General features: G+C 48.5%; 1 protein-coding gene across 1 annotated transcript in view; it reads right to left on the minus strand.

Annotated features, from left to right (window-relative positions):
• The window catches only part of LRFN2 (leucine rich repeat and fibronectin type III domain containing 2), a 36,098-nt gene extending 18,237 nt beyond the window's left edge, over positions 1-17,861 (minus strand). The window contains exon 1 of the mRNA XM_024766244.1: positions 16,462-17,861. Within this exon, the coding sequence (XP_024622012.1) occupies positions 16,462-17,861 (1,400 nt within the window). The remainder of the gene's footprint in view (positions 1-16,461) is intronic.
• Between the last annotated feature and the right edge of the window lie 1,291 nt (positions 17,862-19,152).

Here is a 19,152-nt window from a genome sequence, read left to right on the forward strand (position 1 = left end):
CATCTCATGGGGATGCTGCAAGAATTAAATGAGCCAATAAATGGAAACCACTTAGAAGAGCACCTGGCACGCAATCGTTTCTCAGAAAGGTCGGCTCTTATTATCATCACCATTACTGGAGGAGAAACCATCTGCAATCACTTGGCACTTTTGACCTAAGCCCCATCAATTGGTTTTGGGATTTATAATCCACCAACCTCCAACCAAGTTTATAAAGGGCCTTGCAACATAAAAACACATATAAAACGAGATGAGTAAATTTTTAAAATGCTTTATGGCAGATCATGAGCCAGTAAGAAGGATGTTTGCTGTGATGTGCAAACAGTAACCTCACTTATAACCCCCGCATACCCACCAGGTTGCCACACGGTGCTGGGCCGCCGCTTCATCTTGGGAAGAGCCTAGGGAGGAGGGGGCGTGATGGCCTCAGAACATGTGAGGGGAGTGGCTTTCTTAGGGCCACCCTTTCAGTGTGGGACTTGGACCAGAGGAGGCCAGTGGGGCTGAGGCAGCCTTCAGATGAGGGGCACCCCCGGCCCATGAGGAACTGCCCCAGTCCACTTTGCTCTGGTCAGGCCACATCCAGCATACTGCCACACATGCAGAGGGATGGCACAACCTGGTACACATCTGAGGCAAGAGACCAGGAGACGTGCCACAGGCCACACCCCAGGTCCCTTCCTGCTCCAGGGACAAACATGACAGCCTTTTACCTGTAATCCCTCCCACGTCTCTTCACAGATCGCCCTCCTACTTGACCTTCTGGGTCACCTCCAGGAAGCCTTCCCTGACCGCCCCAGGCTCTCATAGGCTCACACAGCTTATCACAGCTGTAGTATCTGAATCAGTGACTACACAAGTACCTAGTCCTTCAATGCCTGTCTCCCTGGGAAATGCGAGCTGCAGGAGGGCAGGAGTGTCCCGTGCTCAGCTGTCTTCCCCGTGAGTGGCCCAGACCCAGCATCATAAATACCTCTTGAATGACTAAAAGTAAAAGGCAAAAGTGGACGGTGGCAGGGAGGGAAGATGTTGCATCTGAAAAAAATAGCACTAGGTGAACCATGAGAATTATCTGCAAAAATTAAATAGACATATTATGGAAGAAGAATGAGTTTTGTTCCTGAAGAGAATGAAGACAGAATCTACAGCTAGGAGGTAGAGGGAGATGGAGTTTGGGGCCTGTAAGAAAAAACTTCTTGGCTTAAAGGCACCCAGCAGTGGTCTGGGCTCTTGAATAAAAAAGAGGGCAGGTTCCTGTGTCTGGAAGTTATCCCCACGTGGGGCCAGTCAGCATCCCAGGGAGGTGGTAGGAGTGGGGGTGGTCAGTAGGAAGGGTGGTGGGCATCGTAAGGATTCATGAACAAAGGAGAGAGCTGGCCTGGATGACTTTGAACTGCCCCCTTTTCACTCTGGACTTTTTTCCGTCTATGAGAGTAGCAAGAACTAGGCCCATTTTAAAGATAGAACAAGAGAGTCACAAGAGAGTTTTAACAAATGAACAGCTGAATTGGTCCCCGGACCTTGGCTTTTCCTCCCTCTCCCTGAGCTCTCTCAAGCCCTTGGCAATGTGTCCACACAAGGGAACTAGGCTTTGAGGATGCCTGATGACCCCTTCCTGACCCCCTCTCCCTCCTCCTGTTAGAGCCTCCACTGTGCCCTCCATCATGTCTGCATCCTCTGTTGGCCAGTCCCAGAGGAAACCACTTGAGTATCTCCCATGGCAAATGCAAAGAAACACATCTCTAATGGTGGGATTTCAGATCTTCTGATCTTTTGTGAAGGCAGTATTTTTGGATGGGATTCCATTCCTAGGCCCACTCTAGGCAGGACGAGGGAGAATGGAGTTTGGGTCTGGACCTGGGCAATCCTTTCCCGACCTCAGGAAGGTAGCCTCCACCCACTCACTTCTTCTGCAGGACAGAAGCTTCTTTCCAGCCCCCCTACCTGAGGGAAAGGACTGCTGAACACCAGCCTAGCCAACCTGAGAATTTTCAAAGCCTCCCTGTTCCACTCAGACCTTCTTTAGATCGATAGTCAAAGCTTGGCGGAAAAGCAGCCTTGGGAACCAGCCCTTGGCACTGGCTCATAAACGGTGGCATTCTGACGGGTGGTAAAAATATCTCTCTGGTGTTCAGTGCCAGCTGCCGCCACCATCTCAGCTTCTAAGATCCTGTCTCCATGCCCAGGACCTCAGCAGCCTCCGCACCTGTCCACACACACACCCCAGGAGACAGAACACAGGTCACCCAGCCCCTGACCCCTGGCCACCCTCACACCCACAGATGCCACCCCAATTGTTGCAGCCAGGCACCAGCAAAAAAGGCTCTTAAGAGCCACCAGAGAGGGAGATGTATTCTCAGAAATACTGCAGCACATTCCTAGTGAGCTAATTAAACAAGAACATAAATAATTACTCCCTATCAGAGTGAGAGGACCTGGGGGGAGGGGGGGTGATGACTGAGGAGCTGGGACAGTGATGGGTGAGCTGTGATGCTCTGGAGGGGGAGATGGGAAACTCCTGTCCACTGTGGCTGTGGGTTGGGCCTCAGGGAGGTTCCCGGGCCAGGGAGATGGAGCCCCAAGGAGTCTGCCAGAAACATCGTCACAAAATGCTGCTTTGTTCCCTACCTGAGTGTTTCCGGCTCACTCACGTGCCCGCGCCCTGACCTCCCTCCACCGTCATAACAAGCCCAAACGGGAAATTTTGGTGGAAGGGGTCGTTTCCCCCATTTTATGGATGTTGACATTAAGGATCAGGAGGGTCTCAAGACATTGCTAAGACCCCTGAAACCGTCCTCTACCTGGTCTCCCTGCTTCCACCCCTGCCCCGATAGTCTCTTTTCCACTCAGCTGCCAGAATCTTCTTTCTTAGTCACATCATGCCACTCTCCAGTGTTCAACCACCCAATGGCTCCCATCCCATTCCAGATAAAGTCCAAGGCCTCACCATGGCCTATGAGGCCCTACATCATGCAGCCCCATCCAGTTCTCTAACCTCATTCACTGTCACCCTTCCTCCAGACTCACTGGAGTCTTGCTGCGTCTCCAGCATCCTACCCTAAGGGCCTTTGCACTTGCTGTTTCCCCTGCATGGCTCTTCCTCTCATTCCATTCAGGTCTCTGTTCCAAGTTCACTCTTTAGAGAGGCCACCTCTGACCACCCATGTAAAACAGCGGCTCCCCAGTCTCTGTCTCCTTGCACTACTTATTTTTCTTCCTAGTGCACATTAAAATTTTTTCATCCCTCTCCTCCATAAGAATGTAAGCTCCTTGTAGAAAGCACTTTGCTTATCTTGTTCTAACCCTATGGTCTTGACTGGATTCTACCCCAAAGCAGACACAAAATAAGTATTTACTGATTGAATAAATAAAAGTCTAGATACCAAAAGTCGAAGTGTGGTTTGTGCCTAGACTATCCAGTTCCAAATCCAGAGTTTCTCCACCACAGGTCATTTCTCCCCTCAGAGCTTGACCAGGGTTCCCCACTGCCAACAGGAGAAATCTTGAAGTCAGGACAGAGCACTGGCTACAAACTCCAGCTCTACCACCTCCAAGCTGGGGGACCTTGTAAGTCATGTCACCTCCCTATGGCTCAGAGTCTTCAACCGTCAAGTGGCAATATCATACCTCACAGGGTTAATGTACCCAATAAGAGAATGACTTACACAGCACGTCTTTAAAACAATACCTAGAACGTAGTAAGGGCTCAGTAAATATAGCTATTGTGTGTGACACTCAGTAGTGTCTCAATGACAGACACCCTCCGTCTGCCCTCTTCTGTCCTCTCTGAACAAACGTCTTATTATTTCCCTAGACCAGAGGGTCTCAAAGAGTGGCCCCCAGATGGACAGCTCAGCATCACTGCGAGAATGCATTAGAACTGCAGATTCTCTGACCCCACTCCAGACCAAATGAGTCAGAAGCTCAGGGGGGCTGGGCCCTGTATCAGTGTGCTAACAAGTCTGCCAGGTGATTCTGATGCGTGCTCAAGTCTGAGAACCACTGCACTAGAGACAGCCTTTCCACCAGGTAAGCCAGGTGTGGTAGATCGAGCTGTTGGACCTGTTTCTTCACTTCTCTTTGATAAGATAAAACCTCCACAGCCTCGCCGTGGCCCGACAGTGGGTGATATGCAGGCCCTGCTTGGCCTTGTAACTTGCTTTGGCCCATGGGATTTAGCAGATGTAATGCCAGCAGAGGCTTGACATTTGCTTCTTCACCTGCCCACTTGCATTTCTGCTATCACCATGAGAAGAACATACTCTGGGTGGCCACTACACCCTACCTGGGCTCCAGAACGAGATACACAGAGAAGATCTAAACCAGACCCAGAGCCTGGAGCCCAGCCCAGCTGAGACCAGGTGAACTCCAACCAACGTGCAGACCCACAAGCAAGAAGATTCAATAGGTTGTATGTCACGCAGCACTACTGTGGTGACACTGACTAACATACTGGGGCTGTCAGGGGTCCTTGACCAGGCCTGATCATTCCTGCCTCGGCCTCTTTATTGCTTCCACCTAAAACAGCTAACCCCTCCCCTCTTCCTTCCAAATCCCACCTACTCCCCCGGACACAGCTTGTACCTCACTCCACCTGCTCCCAGAAGCTCTGCCCCATCCAGCCACAGAATACACCCCTCCCAACCCAGGCACGTGAATGTACTTCCATTAGCTCATGAAAAAGCTCAAGTGTATCAAGTTCACCAAGCAAATTCATTTACATTTTCACCTTTTGGGTGGCTAATTACTAAACTGAAATGCCCCTTAACTTAGTATCATCACTAACTAATTACCTGGTTAGAAGGTTAAGGGTCTTATAGTTCCGTGTGATGTTTAATTTCTGAACAAGTACCTTCCTGACGATGCAACAGTAGTTAGTTCCCACCCACAGCGTCAGCCCTGCAGGCACAGCACAAGTGGGAGCCCGTCTTTGGAGCCCACCCCAGCTAGAAATAGCTCTCCTTTGTAAATAGTTAATGAGCTTGTTCATGCGTGTTGCATGTCTCCGTGGCCCTGCTTTCACCTCGGGCTGGCGTATCACAGTCTGTGGTTTTGTGTGATTCTGCTGGCTCACCACCCCCCACCACCTCTGAGGCTCTGAAGATGATGGGCGTTAATCTGACTTCATGTTTGGAACCCTTCTGTCACCTATGGGGTGCCCACTCTCGTCACACACACACACGCCAGACCACAGGCCTAATTGGCAAGGACTCAGACATCCCTCTTGGCTTCTCTCTCTGTCTCAGTGTCTCTAGAGATGAGCAAAGAGCACTCACAGTGTGGCAGGAAATCAGCCCAGATCACCTTCCTTCCCAGGCTGGCCTCAGCTAAACTACACACTGGCTACTGGCTCCCGGGATTTTGTAGGCAGGTGCCAAGAGACGTGGATGACACAGACGCTTTCTCCCATACGGCTCTGTGGCGGTTGCACTCCTGCCCAACATCCATCCTCCTCTTCTGAGTCCCCTGCAGAGCCCTGATTTTATTTGGGAAAGCAACATACCTGAGCAAATGAGCAACTTTCTCAGGCTCTGACGTGGTCTGAGGAAATACAATGAGATGGAAGCAGGGGTCCTTGGGTGGGGCTTCTGGGGGACTCTTTAAAGGGGCTGACTCATCCAGAAGGTTGGTACCTGTCTTAGTTGGGCTTTCCCGGAAGCAGACTCTAAGATGAAGATTTGAGTGCCAGTAGTTTATTTGGGAGGCGGGCCCAGGATTCTCTGGAATGGGGAAGAAAGGCCAAACAGGCTGTTTTGCTAAGCAACTTACCCTTGTGAGCAATCTGGGCTCAGTCCTACTGGGACCCTCTGGGAGACGGCACAGAACATGCCTCAGCTGTCCTTCTTCTTTCCCCCTGGGGGAGGAAGCTGGGGTGTTAATCCTCCAACTCCCTCTGGCATAGGGTGGGGCTGCTCCTGGGGACGTCAACTCTCCTGCACTTCAGCTGCCCTCCCTGTGGGCTGGGCACACCTGAGGAAGTCCCAGAGGGAAGGGTCAGTGAGCCACATGTTGAAGACTGCAACTGACCTAAGAAGGAGCTTCAGTCCCTGAGGTCCATGGAACTCCCATACCAGCCCTGAGCTATATCCCTCTGGAATTCCATTACATGACAGAAACAAACCCCCAATTTTGTCAAACCACTATAGTCAGATCTTTGCTACGAGAAGCACTTGACACTATCTGAAGATGCTCTTCACGTCTTACATCTTTTATCATTTCACAACATCCTTGTGAGTTATCATCATCCCCATTCTGCAGATGAGAAGCCTCAGGCTCAGAGAAGGAAAGGGAGGGGGATAAGAGACCACGTCTGGAGCCCTGGATTCGACCCCCCTGGTGTTAATCACTAAGCCTCAGCTGGGGGGTAAGAAAAATGACTCCAGCAACTAAAATGCACAGGCTGCTTTTGTTTCCTGAATGTTTCACATACTTTATCTCTTTGGAGATAACCCCATTTGAAGGGGTTTGTATTTCAATGTTATAGATGAAGCAAAGTCTCAGAGTGGTGAGATGACCAGGGCAAGGTAGAGCTGGATGGGAAGCCAGGTCTCCTGACTTCTTCCCTCACCAGAAGTTCAGAGACCAAACCCCAGCCGTGGGATTTACAGCAGCTCTGCCCATCAGTGCCGCCCATTCCCTAGGTACAACGGCCCAATACTGAACACACATCAGAGTCACCGGGGGAGCTTTAACAACACGGACGCCTGGGCCCCACCCCAAGCTGACTCAGGATCCCTTGGAGAGAGGATACAGCTCCCCAGGGATTCTGGTACACAGCTAGGCTTGGGGAACACTGGGGTGGTGGGAAACCTCAGGCTCCAGGTCAGAATGCCTGGGTTTCACACTTCCCCCACCCACAGTTCTCCTGGAGCTGTTACGAGGCTGAAAGGAGCTGGCTGCTGTGAACATGTTTGGGGGAAATTCTAGTTGTCAGATGAGTGTTTGTGTTTGGTGTCATTCTGATGGCTGCCACCACCAGCATGATCCCCAAGTCCCAGACACTCCTCAAGCCTGACCCCTCCCTCTGTAAACCTTCTTTGGTAATTTCCTGGTGAGAAATAAGTAATATCCCCACCCCCACCCCCAAACCAACCAAATGTATGTAAAATTAACAAGGAACTGGTTCTCTGGTTCTCACTTACTAGAGGGGGAAAAGCCACACTCCAAAAGAAAAGTAGACTGGATGCACAATTCAACTCCCTTTACTCCTGCTAATTATTTCTCCCTTCGAAGATGTCTTCAGACAGAACTTTTTGAGAATAAAGAGTGAATGACAAGCAGAGAATTTAGTCACTTCTGAACAGATGCCCTGAAGGTTTTTGAATCTGAGTGGAGTCATCTTCTTGTGCAGAGCAGGAGGGGCAGGATGATAAAATGGTGATATGATTTGAGATGCTCTTGGAAGGCACCCCTGAAAAATGTCTCTCCTATGCACAAACTTGCTGTGGGTTTTGAAATTCCACCATTAGAGATTCACTCCTTTGGGTCTTTCAGAGTTTCCAATTGAACTGCAAAGATTTCTGAAAGGGGTGACACCTTATACTTTGATCTCTTAAAACTCTATCAGATTGTTTTCCTAATTTACAGTTCTCTTAGAGTAAGGTTTTGAAGAATGGAGCCACAAGAAGAAGCCTGGAGAACAGGGACAAAAAGAGGGGGCTAAGAAAGGAAAGTGGACAGGCTCCTAATAACAATAAGTAATGACATGTATCCTGTACTTCACAGTTGACTATGAAAGATGCACTTTCAAATAGGTGATCTCATTCAGTTCATGCCACTGTCTATATAACATATGCAGAAAGGAATCTCTGTTCCCATTTTACAGACAAGAAAACAGAGACTGACAGTGACGCAGTGTTTTGCCCGTGATCCCAAGACTAGTAAATGGTAGAGTTAGGGTGCAAACTCAGGTTCTAGAAGTGCTAGCTGCCTCTTTGTCTTCTGTATATTACTGGCAGTGCATTGTGCCTAGTTTTAAAAAAACTACATTTCCCAGCCCCCCTTGCAGACATGTGTGGCCAAAAGAGATATAAGCAGACGTTATTGGGTAGAGTTTCAGAGAACCTCTTCCCCTTTGCCCTCTGGCTCTTCTGCTTTTTATCTTTCCCGCTGTATAGAAAGGAGATGTGAAAGCTAGAGTGCCGGCAGCCATTTTGCACCATGAGGGAACCTTAAGGACAGAAACTGTGTGCTGAGGATGGCAGATCAGAGAGGTAGGAGCTGGGCCCTTGGTGGCCATGCTTCCCAGAAACCCAGGCTAAACTCTCTTCCACTGGACTTCTCTTACACAAGAGACATAAACCCTTATGAACTTAAATCTCATTAGGTTAAGTTTTCTATCCATCCTAATTGCCACGGCTAGGTCTTAGAAATGTGGGGAAAGCAACTAAAGCTGGAAGGGAAAATCTCAGCAGACTCCCAGTGGGTTACCCCATCCTTCCGAGAAAAAGAAGTTATAGTTGGTGCCCCCCAGCCCAAGTCTCCAGCCTTAAGGAAAACTCCTTGAGATCTCAGCGAGATGTGCCCCACAGCATGGTACCTGGCATTGGATGTAGGACACCACGTTTCTAGTCTTTGCTTTGTGGAACCTTGGGAAATCCACTCAATTCATTAAAGACTTAGTTTCACCATCTATAAAATGGGTATAATTTTTGTCCTGTCCATCTCCACTTGTGGACATCAGATTTCTATTGTCAAGCAATGTAAAAGAAATTTAGGAAAATATAAAACCCAAGATCAATATAATCAATATAAAACCCAAGATCAGCCAGGCTGATCTGGCTCTGACCAGGGAGTTGCCAGGGATCTTTCTACCCCACACACCCCAATTTCCTCCTTCACACCTTTTTTTCCTCTGCCTGTCAGGGCTCAATCCACTGTTTCAGGAGAAGCTGAGATGTCAAAGAAGCAGCTGAGTCAAAGAACCTTCCCCCTGCATAGGTGTCAGGTTTTGCATATGGCATGACTCTCCCTTTAGGGAGCACCTGTCCCTAGCAGTTTCTTCCCATATCCACAAGATCCCAGGTTCATCAGTAAATTTCCCTCCACCCCAAGGTGGAGAGGGCTACATTTTCATGGGGTAGGGGGGACGAACTGAGGTGTTGATTCATAAGATCCTGATGGGGTAGGAACTGGCTGAATCTGCCATTTTATTTTTTCCCCAGAGTGGAAACAGAGCAACAGTAAAAAAAAAAAAACAAAAAAAAAAACAATGCCCTAACCCCAGCCCTGCAAAACTCTGTGGGGTGGTTCAGTCTCCCCCAAGGTGGGGAGTATGTCTGACAATCATGGAAGAATATGGCATGGAAAGGGGGGTCTGAAGATAATTGGGGGTTGGGGCATGGAATGGTTACTATCTTCTACCACCTTCAGGCCTCTTGCCTCATAACCCCTCACTTTTTCTACACGGAATTGATGACAACAGACTAAGCGGCACAAAGACAAGGCTGCATCCTGGCTAATTCCACACTGTGCTATAGAAGTATGCTGGCTGTTCCCTGGCCCTCCTGGGGACTGTTCCAACATCATGCCTGGAGGCAAGTGTTTGTGAATGTCAGTTGGGCTGCTAATGACATGCAGGGCACTTAACTTACCATGTCACATGGGGGACGAAGCAGAGCTGGGATGGGCTTCTGCTTTCTCATGCACGAGGGGAGGCCCCCTTCTTTCTGACTCCCCTCTCGCCATCCTTCCTCTTCCCCTCAATGACTCCTCCCCACCCCCTTGACACTGCCCCCATTAATGCCAGCCACTTCCTGAAAGGGCAGGCCCTGGGGCAGACAGATGCGGGAACTGGCCCTCCTCAGTCACACGGGAAACAGGCCAGGCCCCACTTGTGGACTGTACGTGTCCAGCATGACCCAGGGCTGCCGGCAGGGCTCAGCCGTGTGTACTCAGGGAAGGCAAATGGCTTGGGAAGTCAGCAAAAACCATTAGATAATTAGGGAGCTAATTATCTGATTAAAAAAAATAAAAGCGAGACACTATTTCATAGCCAAATTCAAATCCTGAGTTATCCACGGCTTGGAATTAGCCATGCCTCTGCTCCCCCTTCCTGGTATATAGAATGGAACCTGACGTTTCAGACACAGCTCACAGTTCCCAGGGCTTCTGTAGGCCCATGAGGTTGGTCAGTGGTGACCTGTCAATGACGTGTCCAATCTGGCTGGACAACTGAGCCTCCACCAAGGTCCCTGTCTGTGGCCACAGGCCTCAGGGCTTAAACCCCTATGAGACAGGGCACCCTAACCCTGGGAGGCAAGATGCCATGTGGCCCCAACTGGCAAAAGCAGGTGGATTTAGCAAGTGTGGTAACCATATTGCCTTGATCAGGGGATAATAAGAAAACAGAGCCATAGACCATCAGGGTAGGCTCACTTAAGTCAAAGGTTACAGTTAGGCTGACCACTCAGCATCCCTGGCATGGAGTTAGCCGGGTTCTGCTCGAACCCTTCTGGTATGGGCAGCTCACCACCTTATGGCAGCCCTTGTTTATTCTGCTGTTGGGCAGCTCTGATGTTCATTTCCGTTCTGTTCAGTTCACCAGATGTTGACTCCATAGCTGTTGTGGGCCAGGACTTACTAGGAGCTAGGGATCCACAGATGAGTAGGTATGAATAGCACATGCTAGAGAGGAAGAAGGACACAAGCCAAATCATTTTGCAGCCAGATGGAGAGCAATGAGAGAGGTAGGTACAGACGCTGCTATTGGAAATTTTTTATTGTAATGGGTCAGTGCCTGCTTTCGTGTGTGTGTGTGTGTGTGTGTGTGTGTGTGTGTGTGTGTGTTCCTCTCTCCTACTCATACATTCTTTGAATAAATTAAGGGATATATGACTCCTTTCCCAAATCCTGTCATCTCCAAGGTAACCTCTGCCCATCTCACAAGATTCTAGAATCCCATTCTCATCAACGGATCTCTGGATATATTGCCATTGGTAAAGATAATCTCTTGAGACTCTGTCATCCTGTATTAAACGTGTTACAGCTCCACTCTGACCAGCTTGAATGATTCAGTGATTAAAATCGTAACCTCCCATGATCTGAGCACTTCACCTCTGTTAACACAACCCAAAATTACAGGAGTCTTTTGGCCGCTCCATCACCTTGAGGCCATGATGTCCTTGAGATCAGCTAAAACTCTGAGCCGATGCCACACAAAATTCCAGTCAACCCAGATGTGCCTCACCTTGAACTCATGCAGTTGAGTTTTTGAACGGAAAGAGAATACATATTTTCTGTGTCATTATCCATGTCTATAAGAAAACATACTGAGCAGTACAGAATGGGGGCAGGTATGGGCACAAGGCAGAGGCTTTCTCCCATGCTCACATCAATTTGTTGGGCAACCTGATTACTTGACCAGTTACAAGTCCACTTCACCAGTTCACACGTCTCCATTCTGGCCCAAACACAGGGTAAGATTTTTGTCAAGTGTCCTTTACAGTTGTGATGTGCTCCATTTACGGCAGTGAATCACAGCCATAGAAACTCCTAGGATGTTTTCCAACAGCACCTATCACCCCAGAGGTTCTGGCCCACTTCCCCCTTGGAGATGCATAGGGGTGAGGGTCTCGTGGAGAATGCTGTGTCAGGAGGGATGTCACTGAGGAGGGGGGCTGCGCTCGTGAATGACAAGGAGGCAGATTGAAAGAACTACTGGGTCACAAACTGGTGAATATAACAAAAAAGAAACAGACTCACAGATATAGAGAACAAACTAGTGGTTACCAGTGGATGGGAGGGGCAAGATTGGGGTAGGAGATTAAGAAGTACAAACTTCTTAATCTGTACAACACAGGGAATATAGCCAGTATTTTGTAGAAACTATAAATGGAATATAACCTTTAAAAATTGTGAATCACTATTTTGTACACCTGTAAATTATGTAATATTGTACATCAACTATACTTCAATTAAAAAAAAAAAGAAAGAAATACTGGGTCATAGTGTCCCCTGAAGACAGCTGAATACTTGGGCAGGATTTGTCCCCTGGGAACCCATGCTGGGTCCTGGCAATCAGCATTCTTCGCCAAGGGCTTATAGCCACCTGTTGAGCAATTCTGCCCAGCCTAGCATCCTATGCTTTATGGGGTCTAGTCTTCAAAAGGAGACTATCCACCCTTTTCCCATCTTGGGCACTTCTCTTTCTGTCCATGCTGTCTCAGGCCCACCCCCACGGGCTTGGGAAACTCAGCTAGTGTCTTCTAGTCCTGGGATGTGACCCTTTGGGTACGTGTGATGTGTCTCTGTTGGCCTTGGTTTCCTCCTTGAGTACTGGTCTTGCCCTTCCCATGTTGCCTGGATTCCAGTTCTGTCTCTGCTACTTTCCATGTAACACCTTGGGCGAGTTTCTTATATGGGACGTGGAATAACAATAGTTCTCACCTCCTGGGGTTTTGAGAAAACTCAATGAGTTAGTACACATAGAGCCCTCAGAATAGCGCCCGGTTCAAGTAAGCTCTCAGCGCAGATGTGTACCATTATCGCTGGCCCTGTTCTTGCCGGGGAAGGTGGAGGCCAATTGGAAACTGTGCAGCTTTCCCTGTGGCTCTTGTCTAGTCCTCCTGCAGCCTCCTTCCTAACCAGCACATTTGTCCTTCCTGCTGTGAACATGGATTAAGAGCCCTGCCCTCTGTACAGTGTGTGCTCCTCTTTAATATTCATCTTTGGATAGAAGCCTTTCTGCCCCGCTTTTGTACACATCCCTGTTGAAGGCCGAGCGTGTCACAGAGCCACTGTGCAGCCCACTGGTGTCTCTTCTTTCTTATGGGGACAGTTTGCTTTCTAAAAATCCACTGTATCCTTCTTGGAGTCTCCCATTTGTCCTAACAGCCAGCTTCACTGTTCGGGTGAGGGCAGCACAGCCATGGTGGCTAAGTCTAGGCACTGAAACCAGAGGCCTGTGTTCAGATCAGTCCTGCCTCGTTCTGGCTGCACAAGCTTGGGAGAGTTTTAATTCTCTTGGTCTTTTATATTTCTTGGTATGTCCAGGAGATTTAAATGAGATATTTACTTCTTGGAACGCTACATTGAAACCCACAGTAAGCTGGCAGTAATGTTGTCTGGTGATTGCTGTTACTATTATCGGGCTACAGACTCACGCTGTCCTTTTTCTCTAAATTTTGGAAATCCAACTTCTTAAAGACTGAATTGCATATCTAACCATACTCTTCCCGTTTCTCGCCCAGGATGGCAGACAAGATAATGGTCTCAACGCTCACCATTACTGTTACTATAACCATCACTATTGCCAATAACAATAAAAATAATACTTTGTATTCCTTGAACACTTACTATCACGTGCCTGCATTGTTTGGAGAGCTTTCCGTGCTGCTTCTCTTCTAATCTTCAAGACCACAATAAGGGGAAATCTGCATTGTTATCTGCATTTTTTCCCCTGAGATTTCTAACGTTTCCATTTACTTCATTTTATTGTACTTTGCAAATATTGTTTTTTACAAATTGAAGATTTGGGGCAACGCTGCGTTGAGGAATTCTATAGGGGTTATTATTCTAACAGCATGTGCTCACTTCAAATCTCTGTGTCACATTTTGGTAATTCTCACAAAATTTCAAACATTTTCATTATTATTCTATTTGTTATGGTGTCTGTGATCAGTGATCTTTGACGTCACTACTATGACCCGCTGAAGGCTCAGATGATGGTTGGCATTTTTTAGCAATAAAGTATTTTTTAATTAAAGTTTGTACTTTTTTTAGACATAACGCCGTTATACACAATAGACTACACTATAGTGTAAGCCTAACTTTTACATGCACTGGGAAACCAAAAAAAATCACGTGGCTCGCTTTATTGCAATATTCACTTTATTGCCGTGGTCTGGAACCCAACCCCAAATATCTCTGAGGTGTGCCTATATTTCTATCTATAAAGCTAGTGTCTCTAGGATCTCAATCACAAAATAAAAGCACTTTGAATTCAGCTTTGAGTGACTTCAGAAGTATACCTCCGATCTCTCCCATGGCCCTCGGAGGGCTTCTGAGACCCCCAGGGAGGGGTGCCATCTTGGCAACCTTGGCTTGCTGCCACCTTGATGCCAGTATCTCCCCCTCACAAACTGCATGTCCCTTCATCCTGCGCCTTTGCAAGCCTCAGAGCTGGTAGCTTTTTGCCTTTACACTTTATATCAAAGTCAAAACCATATAATAAATTCACAAGTGAGAAATATACTTATTTTCAAAAGGTCAACCTCACAAGGTATCAAAGAAATGCAAATTAAAGCAAGGTCCATTTTTCACCTATGAAATTGGCAAAAATGAAAGTAAATATATATTCTATAATTGGCAAAGGTGCGGTCAAAATGGGCACTGTCACCTTCCACTGGTGAGAGGATAAATAAATGTTTATATGCAATGTAAAAAGGTTATAATTTACCCGTGAAACCAGTGATTCAACCCTTAAGAAAATATGCTAAGGAAATCACTGAAGTTGCACAAATGTATTTATGTACAAAGATACATCCGTTGCTGCATTACTTTTGTTTCTTTGCTGCATTACTTTTAATACTGAAAATTGGAAACAACCTAAATGTCCAACAATAGAAGACTGATTAAATAAATTACGGTATGGCCAAATGAAAAGTACTTTAATACCATGGGATCTCAGCAAGCTACGATGTTGAGTGGAAAGAATTAAGAAACAAAAGGACACGCTAGATTGATCATAAGTATTGTTTTGAACTGAAATAAAACTTAGAGGCCAAATGCTCCTGGTTGATTTTGAGTGGTGGGATTACAGGTCATTTTTTTTCTCTCTCTTTATCATTTTGTCTATGTTCCAAATTTTCTACAAAGACTATTACTTTTATAAGTAGGAAAAATATATATGCAGATTGTTTAATTTCATATATATATGAATACATAACATATATTGTTTAATTTCATATATATATAAATATATATATATATATATATATATATATATGACATGCATATACTTCAGTTAAGTTCTAATGCTGTTTTCTCTACATCCTGAGAATGAAGGTGCTCTCCAGACGAGCCACACATATGACGCCAGGTAAGGGAATTTCCTTGGCTCCTGCAGCTTCCATGGTGTACCCACCCTCCATCTCATGGACTCCGTTTGGTGAATAAATGCCTTCCTTTCCCCACAGCTTCCCATCCAGAGACCGATTCATCAACTGAGAAAGTCAGAGTTGGAAGAAACCTCATTGACAGATCAAGGTTCTTGACCTCTCTTGTACCATGGACGCTTCAGCTGTCTGGTGAAGTATATGGGATCCCCTCTCAGAATAATCATTTTAAATGCATACAATAAAACACAACAGGATTTCAAAAGAAACCATGCATTCCTTGAGCTGTAAGATTCTAGGCCATGTCTGTCATGTTTAACACAAGCTGAGGCTGGCCGAGGAGGAAACACACCTGTGGTCAGCCCCCGACCCTTTGGCCTGGACCCATCATCTGTGGGCACCTCCCTCTCTCCGGAAAGCGTAGGCAATTCTGTTGCAGCTTTTCAGTCTTAATCTCCCTTTCTATCAGCCTAGGAAATGGCCCTTTGATTATCACGGAAGGAGATGAACATCAGTGTCTCCATTTCCAGATGAGGAGACTGACACCCAGAGCGGTCAGGACAGGTGGGCAGGATGACCCCACCTCTAATATTCAGTAGGCTCACATGGCCTGCTCTGGTTAATCAGAGCTCATCCAGGCCTTCTGAGGGACCAGAATGCTCTTCTCCTTCTAGGGCTGCCTAGAGGAAAGAGGTTGTCTGAGGGTGAAGCCAAATCAGAAGAAAAATGAAACTTAGGGAAGCTAAGCAACTGAGAATGCAGGATGTTTGTGGGGCCTGAGGCAGGTCCCCAAGTTTTCAATTACATGAGCCAACACATTACCTCTCCCTTTTTCTTTTTTTCAGCCAGTTTGAGTTGAGTTCAATTACCTGCTGACCAAGTCAGGTGCAGATTATCCCCGTTTTACAGATGAGGACAACTGAGGCAAGAGAATTAGACGACTACCAAGTGGCAGAGTGATGATCTGAATTTTACACCTCCTGACCTTAGCCGTGACTGCCTACAAGTCCAGGTGAAGGTCAGGTTCATCCCTCCTTGAAGGAGTCAGATTCTTTGGCCAAGAGTTCTGCTCATTGTTACTGTGTGCCCTCCATCTGAGGCTCAAAACAGAAAGTTCTGAGGCTCACAGCCACGAGCCCACCTACCACAGTCACGGACCTGGGAGGTACGGTCCTCCGACACACACATCTCTTTGGGCTGCCCATGTGGGGTCCCGTCTTCTTAAACTTGTAGGTAATGTTCATTCTACTTCCCCTCACCTGCACAAATGGCACAGTTTGTCCCCAGAATCCCACAGCCACCTCTGGGGAGGTGGGGCATAGGTGGGAACAGTTCAAAACCCTCCCCATCATTTCCTCCTGGCCCAGCCAGACACCTCCCTGTGTTGCCGCAGTCCCGGGCTCACCTGTAAATCAGTACCTCATCGTCGGAGCAGTTGTACTGCAGCTGGTACATCTTCACCCGGGGGGCGGACTTGCTTACCGACCACTTGACCAGGGCCGAGGTGGTGGTCACATCGGACACTAGCACAGCCCGTTCCGGGGGGCTTTTGGGAGGCTCCCCGCCCCCACTACCTCCACCTCCCCGGCTGGTCTTGCTGGAGCCAGTGATGTCCGAGAGGCGGGACTTGGGGGACGCCGTGCGGCTGGTGCCATTGCTGAGGTGTGGCAGCTGGACAATGGAGACCTCCACCGTGGCCGTGGCCTCCCCGGCGGCGTTGGCAGCGATGCAGGTGAAGGCGCCGCTGTCCTGAGACGTGGTGATGAGGATGTCCAGGGTGCCATTGTCATACACGGCAGTCCTGGAGGAGTTCCCCACCAGGCGGTCATCGGGGGCCACCCAGTGGATGAGGGGGCTGGGGTCCCCGATGGCCTTGCACTTGAGTGTGGCCGCCTGGCCCTCCAGGACCAGCAGCTTGTGCGTGTGCTGGGTGATGAGAGGCGGTTCGCACACGAACTCCTCCTCACGCACGTGCCAGAAGTAGCGGCCCTTGAGGCCCCCCGGGGAGCCACAAGTCTCCAGGTCATCGTCCCGCTCGAGCCTCCGCAGCCAGAGAAGCTCGCAGTTACAATGCAGTGGGTTTCCCCCAAAACTAAAGGACAGGGGTGGAGCGAAGGGCGTGGCCGTCAGGGCGGAGGCCTGGGAGTGGGCGAAGATGGGGTCCGGGGGCAGCTTCTGCAGCCGGTTGGAGGTGAGGTCCAGGCGGGCCAGTTTCTGCAGGTCGGTGAAGGTGCCCTCGGTGATGTGGTCCAGCAGGTTGTGGTCCAGGCTCAGCTGGTGCAGGTTGACCATGCGCCTCACGGAGCCCCAGGGCAGGCCGTGGAGGTTGTTGTAGGAGAGGTCCAGATCCTCCAGCGTCAGCAGGAAGTCCTCGAAGGCCTCGTCTGCGATGCCTCCCAGCTGGTTGTTGTTCACAATGAGGTGCTGCAGGTTGACCAGGCCCCGCAGGGTGTCCTCCCCGAGGCTGGGCAGCCGGTTGCTGTCGAGGTGCAGGGAGCGCAGGCTCTCGAGGTCCAGGAAGGAGAAGGGCTGGATGTGGCTGATGGTGTTCCTGGACAATGTCAGGTCCACCAGCCCCGTCATGTTGGCGAAGTCCTGGCGGCCGATGTGGATGATAAAGTTGCCGCCCAGACGCAGCTCCACCGTCCGCCGGTCGATGTCAGGGGGTACGAAGAGCAGCCCCTTGGAGGGGCACAGGGTCCCCAGTGACTCAGACAGGTTCTGGCAGACACAGTACTTGGGGCAGGCGTCGACCACGGTAAACGCCATGACAAACGCCAGCAGGCCACCAAGCAGGGTCTCCATGGTCTGGTCACTCAGGCCACGGCGCCTGGAAGGGAGGGACACAAGGTCAGGGTCAGGAGGCGACTTCCTAAAGCCCTGGCCCAGAGCTTCCTCCCTCACACCCACCCCCTGCCTTGGGGAGCAGTAGAGTAGCATCTGCTCACGCAGGTGTAATCTCTTCAACCAGTCCCTCCAATGCGATTCCACTTTTTCCCTTCTCCTTAGCTCTTATCACCTTGGAACAGACTATTTAATTACTTATTAATTATGTTTATGGAATATTTTCTATCTCCCTCACTAGAATGTCAGTTCCATGAGGGCAGATACTTTTGTCTATTTTGTTAATTGCTATAACCTGCACATCTAGCACAGTGCCTGGAACATAGTAGATGCTCAATAAATATTTGTTGGATGGATGCATGGATGGATAATTCCATACCAGTGGTTCATCGAATAATCATTGGATTTGAAAAGTGTTTTATGGCTGGATTTTGAAGTGGTTTTGCCTTCTCAATTGGATTAGGCTCAGCATGAAATCAAATTGGACCAGCATTCCCTAAGAACAAGAACATGGACAAGGAGAGAGCTGTCCCTGGGAGATGCCAGTGTTAGTGGGGAACTGGCTTTGGGTAAGTTCTTCACCATGGGGAATCCACATAGTGGGTGAATCTCTGGGAGTTCAGGGAGGTGAAGAAGGAGGTGGGATGGGAAGCCAAGGCGTGGACCTCTTCTGAGCACTTAGTATGTGCTGGGTCCCCTGCCCAGACCTTCATATACATCACCTCATCTGGGCTTCAGGAACACCCTTCATGGGGAAAGGCTTATCTGTGTATATAGATGAGGACTTGTCCATGGCCTAAGAGCCTCCTTCAGGTCCTTATGCAAAAGTCACCTTCTCACCAAGGCCCTACCCTCTGTGCACATCCCTCTTCCTTGCTCTGCATTTTCTCCTTGGAATTGATCACTATCTAAGTTACTGTATGTTTCACCTAAGTGTCTTGTTATTGTCTGTGTTCTGCACTGGCAAAAAAGCCCCAAACGGTTGGGGCTTGTTTTTATTCACCACTGAATAAAAGGCCTATAGCACTGCCTGTTGCATAGTAGCTGCTTTTGTGAGAATGACTATCCAGGGAAGGAAGGAACAGGGCTTTGGATCAGGTCTTTGAATCTCCAAATCTTACAGTTTCATCATTATTCCATGTGGCTCTATTTTTGTAGTACTAAGAACATCAACTGAGTTGGACTTTTGGAAAATCATTGCACACTGGCCGTGTAGCATCACGCAGACCAACAGCTCTCGATTTGCCTTCTA

This window comes from Neophocaena asiaeorientalis, unplaced genomic scaffold (assembly GCF_003031525.2).
Source record: "Neophocaena asiaeorientalis asiaeorientalis breed wild unplaced genomic scaffold, Neophocaena_asiaeorientalis_V1.1 scaffold46, whole genome shotgun sequence".
NCBI classification, from domain to species: domain Eukaryota; kingdom Metazoa; phylum Chordata; class Mammalia; order Artiodactyla; family Phocoenidae; genus Neophocaena; species Neophocaena asiaeorientalis.